Source organism: Bacillus rossius, assembly GCF_032445375.1.
Source record: "Bacillus rossius redtenbacheri isolate Brsri chromosome 4 unlocalized genomic scaffold, Brsri_v3 Brsri_v3_scf4_2, whole genome shotgun sequence".
NCBI classification, from domain to species: Eukaryota; Metazoa; Arthropoda; class Insecta; order Phasmatodea; family Bacillidae; genus Bacillus; species Bacillus rossius.
The window spans coordinates 22331115-22348348 of NW_026962011.1; the positions used below are offsets into that span (position 1 = coordinate 22331115).

At 37.1% G+C, this 17234-nt stretch overlaps 1 protein-coding gene across 3 annotated transcripts in view; it reads right to left on the reverse strand.

Annotated features, from left to right (window-relative positions):
* LOC134542266 (protein dispatched) overlaps positions 1–17234 on the reverse strand; it is an 87179-nt gene that overhangs the window by 50143 nt on the left and 19802 nt on the right. For 2 of the 3 annotated variants that reach the window (XM_063386385.1, XM_063386384.1), the window contains exons 1-2: positions 8115–8252; positions 7920–7994 (exon numbers count right to left, since the gene is read on the reverse strand). In XM_063386385.1, coding sequence (XP_063242455.1) covers positions 7920–7994; positions 8115–8227 — 188 coding nt within the window. In that variant the 5' untranslated portion in view covers positions 8228–8252. Of the gene's footprint in view, positions 1–7919; positions 7995–8114; positions 8253–17234 lie in introns of those variants that run through there. The other variant, XM_063386386.1, reaches the window with a different exon arrangement.

Genomic DNA, 17234 nt, shown 5'->3' on the forward strand with positions numbered 1-17234 from the left:
CGAGTACACTATTCAAGTATCGAGTACTTTAGTATCAGTTTAGAAATCACCTGGAACAACACCACGGCCAATGTGCGCAGAACCCGATCGCAGATGACGGTCACTTGGGCGGAGCTTGTGAAAGGGGAGGGAGCGGCACGACGAATAAGGGATAAAGAAGGGAAAGAATGTAGGGAGGGGGAAGCCTATTCATGTACATCAGGTTCTGTTCCTGCCCGAACACGCCCGAATATTCACCTTCGGCCAACCTCGGGTTTATTTATATGTATATTTATATTTCTCTGAAGTGCCCAACCCCCGCATGGTAGACGCTTTTCTACTCTGTCCAACACTTCATCCAGACCATCCTCTGTCTCCTGTAAATTCCTACACGTAATGCATGCCAATTTGCATCCCGCATGAATGTGCCCAGAGTTTTCCCTGTGTCTATGCAGGTTTTACCTGGGCCCAACCTATCTCTAGTTATAGTCCAGATTTAAGAGTGAGGGGAGTTAGTCATGGCGCCAATCGTTGCCATGGCTGGCCAATCCCCTCCTAGCATATGATGCATGCGACCCTCTTCCTGCATGGCTAATCCCAGCATGACTAGGCATATAGGCTTCGGCCTGAGACGCACCTAGGTCCCTCCCTAACCTGGACCCCTCAAAAATACACTTAGTTTTAGTTAGGTTAAAAAAAAATGTATATTTCTCTGTTTATTTTAATGTAGCTATACTAACCTAACTAACCAACCGCCCATAGTGTTCTAAAGTGTTTTAATGTAGCTGACCTAACTGACCACTTTTAATATTTGAATTCATTTTTCCTGCGCAAAAATAAAACAAATCCCGAGGTTGGCCGAAGGTGAATATTCGGGCGTGTTCGGGCAGGGACAGAGCTTGATGTACACCTTAGGCTTCTCATCAAAGTACGCTCAGTGCACAGTGCGTGCTCCTTGCAAAGATCGAAGACTCCGATTACGAAAGGCGTGGAAAGAGAACACCGATACCTTTTTTTGACTACAAAGAATGTAGAATGAGAAAACTGATACCTTTTTACGACTACGAAGAATGTAGAATGAGAAAACTGATACCTTTTTACGAAGAATGTGGAAAGAGAAAACTGATACCTTTTTACGCTGGTGATGACGGCACGGAGGATGTGTAACCTTTAACGAGAATGCTGATACCTTGTTGCTTCCTGGGACCGCTACTGCTTAGCTGATACAGAAGTATCAGCAACTTATAACCAGTTCATTACTGTATCAGTAACTGGTTGGAACAGATACCGAAAATTGCTGTAACAACCCACCTCTAGCAAGAAGACAACAATGTTCAAAAGAAAGAGAATAATTGTAGCTCTTTTAAAATTGCTGGTATGCCTAATTTATTAACATTAATTATCAATCAAGATAAGGTGGACTTTTCAACAGTTTAATTATAATTGTTTTGATCGTGCTTATGTACTAGTGGTCATCAATGAAAACAGATGACAGTGTATAGTAGGAATGAAAAAACTACCCAGTTTAATAATCTGTTGCAATGCGTACACCTGATGACCAAAACAATGTGTTAGGTTAGTCTTCACAAGAGTCTGCCAGGCTGAAATGTAACCGAAACTGGCCAAATCAGAATAATGCTGGTGTATGTATACATTGATACTGATCGTAGATGAAGACTCTTTTTGACACGAACAATGAAAAATTTAAATTCCACAGAACTGTCAAAAAAGTTTCACCTTATCCTGATAGGGTAAAATTATGTTACATTATTTACTAATACGTTTTAATGTTACAATCTGATTATTTTCTTCTCTTTCAGAAGTTAAAGGAAATACTGACAGTACGGATAAACACGACTCTTTGGGACGAGACAGAGGGAGGACTTACCGCTAATGAATTTTCTAGTATTATCAGTCATTTCACTTTCACTGAAGTAGACAAAAGTATTTATGATGGTGTCATTTTCTATAGTGATGGTTGCACCTATCAAAATAGGAAATGTAACCTTATCTAATGCACTTCTCCTTGCATCCTATGAAACAGGTTTCACAATTACTCAAAAATTTCTCGAAAAGGGCCACACGCAAATGGAGTGTGACTCCATGCACAGCACCATAGAAAAGAAACTACGAAATCGGGAAATATATTCACCAGCTGGATACATTGAAGTTTGCCGCACAGCTCGGATACACCCAAAGCCCTACAAAGTACAGTAAGTACTACCTCTACCATGATTTTTTTAAAAAGTACAGCTCTTTAAATTTTGTGTCCTCCATTCGTCCAGGTAAGAAGAAAGGAGACCCCATGGTTACAGATCTGAAGTGTATCGAGTACTCACAAGATGGTAATTTAAAAGTTAAGCTTGACTTTTCCGATGAGTACTCAGACCTGCCTAGATGGATCAAACAGCCAAAAGACATTGTTTTAAAGCCACTGTATAAAACAAAACTTCCTCTAGAAGCGAGTAAATTCCAACATCTTCAAGAAATGAAAGTAGTGTTGCCCAGAGAAGTTCACGTGTATTATGACAGACTGCCACATTTCATGAAAAATTCAAGTGCAGTTTGTAGTTCAGAGGGTTTGTGCACTAGTGTAAAGAAATTTTTTTTAAGCTGGACACGCTTAGTTTGTAACCGGGAATACTAGTGCTATGAATAGTATCATTGTTCACAGGAATTGTACATGAGTACGGAATATCTTGTATTGTCCTCTAAGTCATTTTTCATTTAGTGTGTATTCTAGCTCAATAAGTAGGTATTTTGTTTATGCATCGTTCTAACAATGTGTACTTTCCCTTTAAGTAGTTATTTCTTAAGAATTTACATAATATCGCTGCTTAATAATTATGTGTACAGTACAATACGTAATTGTAATTGTAATTGATGTTACATGTCATCTTCATGAATTCAGATCAGTTGAATGAAAATTTAGTAGTTTGTACTACTATTGTTATAAAGTAGCCTACCTACTGTTTATATTTTCCTTCTATAAACAATTTCTCCTTAGAATTTATTATGACTTATTGTTGAAAAAATCCTACTAAACCACTTTGTTAACTTTACTGTCATGTCTCACCCATTTGACCATAGGCTAATTGACTTTTGTGCTATTTCTTTATGTTGTACCTTAGTAAATATTTTAAACTTACAAGTTATATTTCACTTTATTTTTTGTGATCTCAACAATGTAGTTATTAATAGGATGGGGACTTATTTAAAGTTATCTTTATTTCAACTAAGAACTTAATTTTGCAATTTGTAATCTGGAGTTAGTCTAATATTTGTAAGCTAATCTTTTCATTATTTGTACATTTTATAGGAAAATACAAATGATGTAATGAGTATTGTGCGTTAAAACTCATTATTTTCATCCTAACAAGGTGCACTGAAAACCATGTATATACTATAGAACGCAAGTATGAAAACTACGTATCTCAAATTAACAATGAAAACCACTTATATAATTCTCACACAGTATGCAGATTAAGAAATAAAACCTTGTATGTCATAATTAGCAGGAATGACATTACAATAACATGAAAACACCCTCTTCAGGCATTCAAAATTTTTTTATTAGTAATCACATAAAAAAATTGTACAAATATTAATTGAGGGGAGGGGGGGGGGGGCGAAAGAAACAGTTTTTTGTCTCTGCTCTCTCAAATTACAGTGTTATAAAGCCAAGCATATATTTATTTAGTTTTAACAAAACAAGTGCAATACAAAAATTGATTTACATTAAATAAACCCAATCCTCCCCTTAAACAAAACCCTCTAGATCTGAAAAAAAAAAAAAAAAAACCTAGAGAGAAACAAAAATAGTCGACTTCGTAATTTTGATAATAACATTTCAAGATGGCAGAAATGTGTTAAAAAGTCTGTTATGGGGCTATTATTTTTCAAACTTTTGGATCTCCCCTTTTATTACTGGATGGTGTGCCATACCACTCAAAACCATCCAATCATTCCCCCCCCCCCCCCCCCCCTCAATCTACCAATTTGCAAAAACTGATTAGCGGGCACTGGCAAGCAACTATTAATTCATTATAGTTTAATGTGTAGTCTAAATTTAAAAAAAAAAGTGAGGGGTTACAATGTTTTTGGTGGGTAAACGGGAGTACACCGAGCTCATGCCTCCACAACCATCACCATTATCCACTTGTAAAAAGTTTGGGTTTTATCTGACCACATATCATTTCTGTGAATTGATGAAGAAAAACAATTAAATTTTTGTGTAAATAGGAGTATGTAAAAATATGTTGATGTATTATTTGGTTACCAATGATTACTTGGCAGAGGTTAAGAGGCCGTGTCACAAATTTGCGCTCCTATCTATATTAATGTTATTTTAAAAGGCAGTTTTTCTCAAAGTCTATAAGAGGTAGGGGCCGGAAATTTTGCCTACTGAAAGTATACAATACATTTAACATAACCGCTTTTTTCAAATTTATTTATCATATCATATATTATTTCTGTGATGAAAATAATATTATCAATATTTTGATTTGTCCAGATACATTGAAATTTTGCTTATATTTATAATTATTTAGCAAAAACTGAAAACGCCATTGAAATGTATTGCACATTACCTTCCGATCAGTGTCTTCATGATCATGATGGGTTTATAAACCTGGGTGTAATCAAGTCTTTAACTATTACATGACAACATTTATACTTAATAATTTGGAGATATGCCTTTTCTATCCTCAGCCCCTGAGCTTTTACTATCTGGTCTGGCGACCGACCTGACACTCTTCAACCACCCCAGGGGTCTCCGATTACACATCTTATCAAAAAAAAAAAGCTGTTCGTTCATTTGTTTTTGTGTTCGAGCGAAGGTTTACTTCTCCATTAGTGCCACAGAATTCACACATTTATGCCAAGGGAATATTCCGCTGATGTGACGCCATACGAATGTATTATTCGCGACCATACAACTTTTTTGTTTGTCATCGGGAAAATGACGCCGCAGTTTGATTTTTTGTGGTGATATAAAATAAATTTTCTTGGAATGTTCATTTTAAATTGAGCATTTTTAAATGTCAGCGTAGAATATGCTTATCTGCCCATTTTGTTTCTTTCCATAATAATGAGTAAAGTTAACATTGTCATAGACATTTTATTATATTCGTTTGCCGTCCAAGTACAAATGTCACACTATATCGCACGTAATTATATTTTTTTACTAATTTGTTAGTTGTCATTTTATTTAAGTTATAAATAACATTAATAAAAATTATTACTTAATAGTCCAGAATAGAGATTGAGTTATTATTCATTTAATAGGGGTTTAAAATATGGTACTACATACATATTTATATTATCTTGTTGTCTTCTTTGTAACTTTAATGGAAGAATGGCATTTGGTATGTATGTTAACTCACAATGAAAATACTTCAGAAGTACTCAATTAACAGTGAACAACCTAGGGCCTATACTAATTTCATTATGTTCATGAAATATAATTGATATTACTAATAATGAACTGTATGTGTTTTGCGTAGAGATATCGTACGAACTGTATGTGGTACAGACCAACATTAGCTAAGACTCTGTAAATAAGTAATTTCAGTTAATGTGTAGAGAATATTAAAAGTTAGAAATAATGATATATATAAAACAATGCAGAGTTATCAGCATAAAAATAGAAGTTGTTTTTACGTAGCGCCTACTGGAATGTATATTTTGTGTTGAATTATGTGGTATGATTAGTATTCTCTTATTGAAAGTGTTTTTTGTTAAAATCTTATAAAACATCACTTACTGTTGAAGGATTTTCATTTTTTTTGTGATGATCTTACTTAAACAAGTTTTAATTATATTACACATGTATATTTTAAAAGCATTTTAATGTATACTTATAGAATTGTAATAGGCTTTATACGGACTCTCACGATGCATGTGAGCATCTATAATTAATAGAGACCGGAAAAATTCGCGGATTCATTCGGCGATAGGCTAGAAGTCAAATACATATACCTTTTAGATGATTTTGCTATTGGCTTACTGTTCATCTGGACGAATCTCAACCAATTATAAAACACCAACCAAAGAAGGATCGAATCACAGACAAACAAGCTGAGACGACTAACAAGTCAGCAGCAAATGAACTGCCATTATTTTCCCGAGTGTACAGGGGAATGTGCAGTCTATCCTGAAGGCCGTCGAAACCGCGAATTTTTCCGGTCCCTAATCTACATCAATATTATGGCCGTTTCACAAGATCAAATATTTATTGAATTCAATCTGTTGCATTCATTGTACATGATTTTCGATATGTACATTGAATTCAATACAAATTGAAGATGTTACTCAACTAAGCTTATTCTTATTAACTTATAAGTATTTTGTTTGTTCAGTACATAAAAGTAAAAGATTCGTTATTATTTAAATAATGAGCATCTTTAAGCAATAACGTTTTCAAAATATTTACATAAACATAATGGAATATATTTTTTAAATACTTTATATCTACGATCACATCAACGGCAGTATTATGTAATGAATGAGGTAATGAAATATCTTGAAAGGATATTTTCTTCTCTGTAAAGTAAATTTGTAATGCAGCCCTCTTAATGTTAGTCTTGTGAGTTATTTCGTCTTCTAATATGCTACAGCAATGTATAAAATTAAGTTTTGTTAGTGTTTTAGTCTTGTGTAATGTTAAAGTGTAATGTGATAAATTCAATAATTTTTTTGTAAGTTCGTATTCATAAAGGTAGGCTACATATCGTATTAAGATAAATAGTATAATATTTGTAAATTTAAATTCTTTGAAACAACGTCGATAAGAGGTTCACCTACCTCTGTTAAACTGTATGATGGTGCATTGTAAAAAATTAGGTAGTCTGACTTAAGTGAGATTGTATTTAGATTGTGTGTGATGCATATGCAATATCTAAGCATATGCATTTATGTTATTATCCTTTTAAAACGTTACATGATGAATTTCGTATACTTTTTAATGTCAACTAACATTATTTATCACGGACTATTACATCCAGATAAAGAATAATTACCACATGTTTGAAGATTAATTGTATTCCGATACGTTTAAAGTATTAAAATTTTTAGATTCGACTCATACCATAGTTGTATAAGTGAGGTTTCTTGATTCTGAATCCCTGCATCCGCAATTTCCTAGTGAGCCGCCGGTCAGATTGTCATCCTCTCAGATTGTCGAGGAACCAGATACATTTTTCGTCGAGTAAACTCGAGCTGTCAACCTTCCCACTAATCCTGTGATAAGGGTATATATAGTAGCTTTATCACGCGCTGCGGCTACAGTTCCTTCGGTTGAAAAAGCCACTAAATCTCACTGTTAAAAGAGAGAACTTCTAGAGCAGAATATTGGAAATAAACATTTACTGACACGGCCTCTTAAGTTAGGTTTCTGTTATCACCTCTGACTGGCCCTTATAGGCTAGGCTAGGCTAGGCTATGATTTACCTGGCAGAGGTTAAGTTTCAGTGATTACCTCTGACTGACCTTTATAGACTAGGCTAAGCTAGGCTAAGCTATGATTTACTTGGCAGAGGTTAGGTTAGGTTTCAGTGATCACCTCTGACTGGCCCTTACAGGCTAGGCTAGGTTAGGCTAGGCTGGGCTACGTTAGATTCATTTGTAAATTTTTTACATCAATAAATTGGTTAAATTACTAAACCTGATACAATCAACATGCAACTTCCATTAGTTTGTTGAAAATATTACATTTGTATCACTAATAAATAACTTCTTGTTAAGTATTTGGATATGAACCTTCTAATTGTATTGTGCTGAATAGACGTTCATTTAAGTGTCATTGTACATTCTAAAACTTGGCTACTAATATCAAATTCTGTGGGCTCAATAATCATAATTAGTCACATAAGACATTGCTTTCAGCACATAAAAACAGGGCAATGTGTAGTGCTAGGTTATGTTGACAGTTCATGACTTACCAGCTCATGTTTTTCTTATCTGCTGGATTGATATAATCCAAAGAACTATGCGTCCCAGATGTACCGACATCACACCTGAAAGTAAATATTTATCCATGTTAAACCGTGCATAAAACCCATATTGGTAAACATTTTTTTTTTTTTTTTTTTCCAAAACAAAGTGGAGGTGATTACAGTTTATTGCGCTTTGCCCACCCTGGTATGTTCTTTCCCACATTTGAAATCCGCTCGCTTCTTACGGGGTCGCTTATTCGTTGTATTTCCCAATGACAAGTGTCACCATTCAGTAAAGCGGCAAATTTATCCATTAGACTTCTTTAAAAATAAAAACAATACAGCTCTGCAGCACCACCTTGCTTCAGAGATGTGTACTATGTTTGCGTATTTTTTCCCTTCATCAACCAATCATATAACACTTTACAACTAATGGACAAGCACCGCCTCATTCAAAAAATAATAATATTGCCGGTACGAAGCATAGGAACACAAAACTTAATTCTCGCCTTTAATGTATAAATAGTAAAGGGCGTAAAAGATGACAGGTGATCAAGAGAATCTGTTTCATTTAGGTAATAAATGCAGTAGAACATTGTAAAATCAAAAATAATTACAAAGTCTTTAGTAAATGCGATGACGAGTGACTTTTTAAAACCTTTAAACTCATTAAAAGTTTATTAAGAATAAGCATTTATTATATTATATTTACACTTGCATAACTGTTCAAGCGAGAATAATCATGATTTTTCCCAAGCAGTGAAAGATTGAGAATGTCGCGCAAAATTGTAATTTTCAAATTGGAAACTAAGCGATTTCATTTAACTGAAGGATGGTATCTAAAACATTTCATAACATTCTTCATTTTGTAATTGGTGGATGTGATAATTTATTGCTGTGAACATGAAAATTTGCCATATTATTTGGAGAAAAAAAATAGACTGCAAATTTTTATGGACTTCAATTTTTATAATTGTACCGAGGTATATTTGACATTCTTTGAAGCCAACAACAAACTTTGCAGAAGTAATGTGATCCAGTTATGTGAAACCAAGGCAGGAGGTACAAAGTGCTAGCAGCCAATCAGGGGCGCAACAACTAAATTTCCAAGGGGGGGGGGGGGCGATATACCTTTTTATCGATCCCCCCTATTAAAGCGGGGGGTCCGGGGGTCCTCCCCCGGGAAACAATTGTATTTCAAGGTGGAAAATGGTGCTATTTAAGCAGTTTTATTATCTAAAAATTGATTACACAGCACTTTCTTTGCCCCCGTTTGCCCCCACTTCAAGGTTTCAGAAAAGGGGGGGGGGGCAAAATACCCTTGCCCCCCCTGTTGTTGAGCCCCTGCAGCCAATCAACAAACAACATCACAGATTATTTGGCTACAACAACGGGAAGTCAACCCTGTTCCTATAAAATGCGAACTCTGTAGGTCTTTATTTATGGCCCCTTACAGCACATAAGCTGCAAAGTTTCGTAAAATTGTAGGAACATTACTATGATTTAAACAGTTACACAATCACAATGCTACATTTCTAATATATATGTGTGTGTGTGTGTGTGTATGGACGTAAATCATACAGGATACGAGTTTGTTAGCAAACAACAATCCTTTCGTTAAATGCTGGCTCTGATAAGAGAAAGAAACTGGATTTTTTTTTTTCGGGTCAATGAGAGCACAGATACTGTGTTGTAGCCACGATTATTCTGGGACTAATTTCACTCCAGGCTAGATTCAACTATATTATGTTAATCAAGCTTTTTAGAGTTCAAATTGTAGTCCAATCATCGTAATGAAGCAGATATTTGTAGTTTTACCACTTCTTTAAAGTGATTATGTACTGATAGTATAGGGACCGGAAAAATTCGCGGGTTCAATGACCTACAGGATGAACTCCATAGTTCTACGTAACTTACACTCGGTCAAATGTCACCCACTCATTGGCTGCTGTCTTTTGACACGTCCCATCGTAGCAGCCTGTGATTCGATAAAGCTTTGGTCGGGTGTTTCTCATTGGCCCAGAGTCACCCAGGTGAGTTGTGAACCAATAGCAGAGGCAGCACTGAGGTATAACGATTTGTATTTTAGACTATCGCGAAATGAATTCGCGAATTTTTCCGGTCTCTACAGAGGCTATGGCTAACAGACTAACTCAAGGAACCAGCTAATCGTTCGGACATGGTAAACGGTAGAAAATTCTTGCCTCCAAGATATTAGCTAATGAACTACCACCAGCTGTTGTAGTACATAAAAAAAAATCTGTAAAGTTAAACTTTCAATCTAAGTATACCTATATATATATATATATATATATATATATATATATATATATAACTTTTTCATAGTGTCTACGTGATTATGTGAACGGCTGAATTAAAATACAAAGAAAATTTCCAATACTTCCAGCAACCAATGTCCGAGTTTAATGAACACTTGCACAAAATACCTGCTTGAGAAATTAGTCTACCCTAAATGCAATGCATGATTGCGTAAAATTGTAATTTTTCAAGATTCTTTCTTCACCGTGTGCAAAACGTGCCTATGGGACCACGCCCGAACGTTAGAAGTGATTGGGGTGTATGGCGGTTGAACAGCAGAAGGGGGGGGGGGGGGGCAGCGGCCCGGGCCGATGACGCACCACTCTCGCCCGACAAAAGATCGAGCACGCGCCGAGACTGGCCGGTCGCATCGCCGTGCTTAGCGGCTGCCGGCGAGTGACGCAATCGCCGCGCCGGTCGCATATCGATCCCTCGATACTTCACTCAGCCTCGTCGTCAGGGGCGATCGCCACGACAGGCCCGCTAGACCGCGATCAGATCGTTTGTTCTCGGTGGCACTAGCATTACAGGGCCGCCGAGAGAAACCAAGGGTCAGAGGCAAATAAGTTTTTTTTTTTTTAAATTTCTGAACCCCTCACTATGACTTAATGTGCAATTTTTCAAAATCCACAGTTAAATAAAAAAAATTCTAAAGACTGTAAACGATGCCGTGATAATAATTGTAAATGTGGCTTGTGAGTATCGAATAACTCGTAAGGTTTATAATGAATCGTATTAGTAATATACTTTTAATTTCGCCCTACCCTACCAGGGTAAACTCAAGCATTAAAAAAAATATTTTGGCCTCCCCCCCCCCCCTCCATTTCCCCTCAGCGGCCTTGTTGGCACATATAATCACTAAATTGTGTTGCTGCAAATTTTATATCCCCCCCCCCCCCCCGGTCCTTCCTCTCACTCTTTTTTTTTTCCGTAGTAAAATGGAATACGAGGGGAATAGTGTAATTTCAGCTCAGACATTGGGACAATACTTTGCACGGTTAAGCTGCAAACCATATTGTAGTCACTCGGCTAGCGACGGCTTGCAGCCCACTACCGCTAGTGAAAAAAACCCAGAGATTTGGAGTTCAGTGCGGTTTATTATTCCGATAGCTCTTTTACATTAATTGTTACATACTGAGAAAATTTGTGACGTATTTTATAAACTTTCGAGCTACAAAAATACCACGTAAGTGATCATAATAACACTAGCGTTACTTTTCACCACTATTAGCTAATACTTTATCTTTTTCACTCTCTCTCTCTCTCTCTCTCTCTCTCTCTCTCTCTAACTCTCTGCGTGTGTTTTTGTGTGTGTTTTTTGTGTGTGTTTCTGTGAGGGAGAGAGAATTGAAAATAAATTGTGAACAACAACAAAGCGAGAGAGCTATCGTAATGAATGCAGAAGGAAAGCCCTCAAGCAGAAGATAACATAACCAGAATGGCGTGCCTTCAGGCCTTAAGCCCCCCCCCCCTCCCCTTCTTTCCAATAAACCTTGACACACGTATAATGTGCAGAGCTTCGGAAGAACCCACGCGTTTTGAAAACTGCTCAAGTTATCAGTGTGGGTTATGTGTATGAAAATCATTTAAGGATTCGCTGAGGGAGGATGAGTTGTTCAATCCCGGATTTAGTTTTTCAACTGTATTTTTCAATTGAGTGAAAATGGCTAAAACGCGTCTTTTCAGAATGATTTTTCAAGGCCTAAAAACATCCGGTACCGATTCTTTGAGAGCACTCGGGGGACTTGCACTACACATTTACCTTCATTTATCAGCCATATGATGTTATGGTTGTCGCTCAGATCTCGCATTTGCCCTGTGCTCGACGAGAAGACTGCGTGCCAGTTCAGAGAGGCGACACCGCGCTAGAAGCACCAGAGAGGGTCGCACTTATCATCCCGCCTCACGAGCCCAGCTACACCCCTGACGGATTCCCCTCCCCCCCCCCCCCCCTTAGGGTGCATTCTGCTGCGGCGGTGTTGCCTACAACTCGCCCTGTGCGCACGAACCTGTGCGAAATCTGATCACAATTGAAATCTTACTGTCAATTCCAGCCAAAGAAATTTTTAAGATGTATCAGACATCTGTTGGCAGTGTTAGCAAGTAACTATATTATAACTACAATGGTTATCCTGTGACATCTGACCAGCAATTTGTGAAAACAGTTTTTCAACATATAAATAAGGGCTATATAACATCAACAAATTTTTGCTACTCTCTTATAAGTAGGCCTAATAGCATTAAATAATTTTTAAAGCAGGAATTACACTTGAACATTGTAATAACTCAAGAATATTATGCCACAATATGACTAATAAATTATAAACAGTTATCTAGACCCGTCAAAATGGCTTCCTACTCTACCCTCATTGGTTATTTCGCCGTGCGTTCGTAACAGAAATAAGATGTATTGATTCCCCTTCTATGCGCATAACGACCCCCGAATTTCTTGCTTTGGTTGCATGTTGTGTTATTGCGTCGTTGCGTTCCTTGCGTAGTATCTAAAACCCTGCCTTAGCAACCGCGACCACCGAAGGTCCTCCGGGCTTGTAAATATGTACTTCTGTCCTCTAGGTTCATTATCCGCTCACTCTTCCCTCTCTTATTCACAGTGTCACGTTACCCTTGGAATCTATGTCTGCCATAATTCACAGAATCACAGATTGATTTCAGATCGTTGAAGATATGGAGGAAAGATATTTTTCCTTGTTATGTTGTAACTCTATGGGGTTATTAATTTCAATACTACGCCTACAATTTTGTGTAAATTTTATTGTTTTTTAAAATGTTTATTTTAATAAATTGATTTACGAAAGTTCTAAACATATCTGGAGAAGTTAAGATGGATATTGTTACGTTTTATATGTGGAGAGAACTGGGTTCGTAGGAGATAACCCAATAAAAGTTTATTAAAATTTTATTAATTACTAATATTTACATTCATAATAAATAATTGCACTTAAAAATGTCCGATCACAAATCACTGGCACTTAAAAACCTTTATTCTGAAGTCACTCAATGTCAAGTTCAGAGTTCGCACTCCTCACTGGAGCTAGGCTCAACAGTGGTTCGCCCCTTACCTCGCGCCTGTCCACACACACACAGTCTCGCGCCACTCAGTCGCACTCTCTCGACCCTTTCGCTCCGCGTTGCGCCACTCTCGAGAATAACTCTCACCCTCTTCGCCGATGTCGCACTTCCCTTCACTCGCGGAACTATTGGAACTCCGGCACTCTCGCGGCAGTCGTCACGGGACTCGGTTGCGGCTGGCGGCGCTGCTTAAGTACCCCAGGGGCGCTCTTATCGAACCGATAAGAGCAGCTGTGACGAGTCACGTCATCCCGGACCGACCCGACGCCCGAAACATCAAGAATAGCGTCGCTTGTTCACGCCACTTCGCGCGACAGCCCGCGGCATTCCCCAAGACCGCTCAGCGATAGATAACAGCGCCGTGGCAGGACGATGGGTGGGGAGCGGGGGTCGAAGGGGGTAGCGACGACCCTTGTAATCCGGCCAGGCACGCGTGGCATGCTTACGTCAGTGAACGGCACGTGACATGGCGCATGACGCCATTGGCCTGGCAGGGCCGCCAGCGAGCTCGGAACCTGGCGCGTGTCACGGTCCTCGCGTTCATGACAATATATTATTTTTTATTTCATCTTTGTATATCATAAACATCCATATACTATTTCGTTGGAGAGAAGATGGAAACATGATGCAGGTAGATGTATAAACATTTGCACGAAAAAAAATCATGACTAATTATTCTGCACATTTGTTAGTTTTTAGGCTGAAAAACCGTTAGTGCTCCAGTAAACTAGTTACTAAAAATTATAGCCTGCTTAGAGAAATAAATAAAAAAATGAACTGGCATATATCATGATTTGTATTTCACACATACAAAGTTCGTTTAACAATTTACGATGTTGCTAACAGCTCAAAGTCTTAAAGTAACTAGCGCCTAAAGACAGGCCCGTACTACCAGCCAAGGCACGTCTGCGCATGCGCGCGCTTGTCACTCTCTCTCCCTCCTCCTCCCCCCTTTTCGATACTACCTTACCCCTTCCTTCCTATTCTTCGATATTCCCGTGATCACATTTGGAACGTGTGGTAGGCATTACGGCAGAGTGTAACGTCTAAATAAATGCCATATCTGTAATGTATATTACTATCCCTTTAAATTTACAGTACTTTTTTTCAATTACGATATAATCATTCATGGAGAGTGAATTGAAAAAAAATTAATAAGGGAACAGTCCGAGAATTACTGCCATATTGTAGCCTTTAAGAAATGTAGGTATAAACATAAATTTGTGAATAGTAATTTTCTATGAGTGTAAAAAATTAAAATTTATGATGTCAATACTTGGATATGAATGTTATTAGTATAAATACAGCCAACTACAAAATATTTTAGAATAAATCATTATGTTGTCCACGACAAATATAATTTAATTACATAAAATACTATGCAATGAGCAATCGGCTTTAGCGCCAAAGTTTGGCCTGCACCCTGACCTGTATTACCGGACGTTAGCGTTTCGGCCGAAGTGTCCGCATTGTCCGACGAGATAGCTATTGTAGGAAAACACCTAAGCTCGAGTTTACTATTTTTTTTAAAAATAAGTAATGACACTTTTTTGAGAATGTTGGAGGTCGGTAGACGGAGGGACGATACGAACAATCCTTAATTCGATACCGCATCACATTTACGAAATAAACGAAATAGAAAAAGCAGTTAGAAATTATATGTATTCTTCCAAAACATAGAAGCAAAAAAAAAAAAAGATTTTCTTGACCATTCAGCTGACAAATTGTGCTGGCAAAAATATCGAACTAGATAAATGTTAAAATAAGTCTAACTTATTATTACCTACTCGCGGCTTCGCCCGCGTGAGAAATAAGTATGAAAACAGTCTATCAAAATGCTGTAAATTGTGTTTTAAAAGGGAAAATGAATTTATTTAATTGTTATTATTTCAAAACGGTAGCAAATTATTAACAGAATAATACCATACAATAAATCTAAAATTCACCGAGACAACGAAACCAAATCACAAAACTAAATCAATGAAACCATATAAACCATATGTAATCAAAGCTTGATATCCCTGACAACCAATTCAAACCCGGGTAACAAAATAAACCACTAATATGTTTATATCTTGAAGACATGCATATCACTACGAAATTAAGTTTCAACAATGCAATGGCAAAATCCTTTCAGCCATTTCAGCATGAAGAAGTAATTACATTATTGCGCTCCAGATCTATCTCACAGGAACCGTACATTATTCCGGGATAAAAAGTAGCCTATGTTTTTATCGGGCCTCTAAACTGTCTGCACACCAAAAATCAGGTCGATCGGTCACTCCGTTGAAGCGTGAAAGATGGACAAATTAACCAATAAAACATAACAAACCAACATACACACTTTAGGACTTATTATATGTGTATGGATGAATGGATTTAGTGTTTTAACGACTTTTAAGGCTTTAAGCTTATTCTTGCATTTAATCACTACACAGATCATGATATAAGTCAGGCAATCTTAAAATTTGTTTATAAAATCTAATGCCAATATAACTTTGATACAGGATTAGTATATACTAAACTTCAAAATAAAATTAAATTCAATTTAAACATATATTTAAATTTGAAGAATTAGCATGAAATAATTCCAGCAATGGAATGGAAATATACATATACTTATATCTTTACAGTGTAAAAATTACCTTTTTGTGTCACTGACAAAGTATAGATATTAAGAGGGCGGACTCAGTGGCACCATAGAAATTTATTTCGGGAGGGGAGTTGAAAAAATTATCAAATAAGAATTTTTGTGTTACAGAAAACTTACGTCAAGGGGCTTGGACGTTACATTATCATTCTCAACACCACCCCTTCAACTCTTCCACACCATCCTCGCTTCATCTTCCCCTCCGCCCCCAGGGCCTGTCGCGCATGCGCAGAAATATTCTGGCGCATAGTACGAGCCTGTCTTTAGGCGCTAGTATTAAAGTATAACAGCATTTTAGGTTTGTTTTCGAAAAAAAAAGGTTTATTTTGGCATGAATATATATATATAAAATTATCGCCTTGGCAAGTAACTACGCAAGTTTAATGAGACTGATAGCCTGCCACTGGTGGACTGGCTACTACTGCCAGGTCGTGCAAGTTAAGGTAGTCCACAAATATTGTAATAAGACAAAATAGCAAACTCAGGCCTTTTAACGTGGCGAACGCTGGCAACACCCGACTACAGCGATCCTAGCGACTCAGCCTGAAAAACGCCCGCGAAATTCAAATTCTTTTGTATTACAATGGACGATCTCGGCACAGATTTCCTCTCGTCGTTTAAATATTTGCTGTCGTAAAGTAATGAATTTACTTTCCATATATTTGTATGAAAATAGTGTATTCATAATCAAAACAAATTTTCGTAATATATACAAATATATTGACTTAACACTCATGAACAATGACCTAACTTTAAATATGAGACATATAATAATAATAGAACCAAATATTGTCGTAGGACAATATAGGAACGTCGTCGAAAAGACGGGAAACACGTTTCGCAGTATTCTAGCGGCAGCGCCTGATCCTACGGCGTTAGCGCATTTGTGGTAAGGGTAGTTTGGAAATTTTGAATGTTCTTTTTTCTAAGTTTTATGCAGTTGTAATTATTTATTATAGCATCAATTAAAGACTTATTTATTTACGTACCCAACGCAATTTTGATTAGTCATAAACTCTTATAAAGCTGCAAAATTTCAGTTCATTTCGGAACAGAGAATGGTAGCCCCGACGGATTTTCTTGGATTTGGCATTATGTTAATAGGTAGGTGATTATGTGTGGTGCCTGTATCTGATATTATTGCTGTGTCAATATCTGCGAGAAACAAATAGGTACATAAAGGTAGCACTTAGAAACGTCATAATTAGTTGTTTATATGACAGACTTCGCGACAAATCAATACTTTTTAAATTTTATTTGTA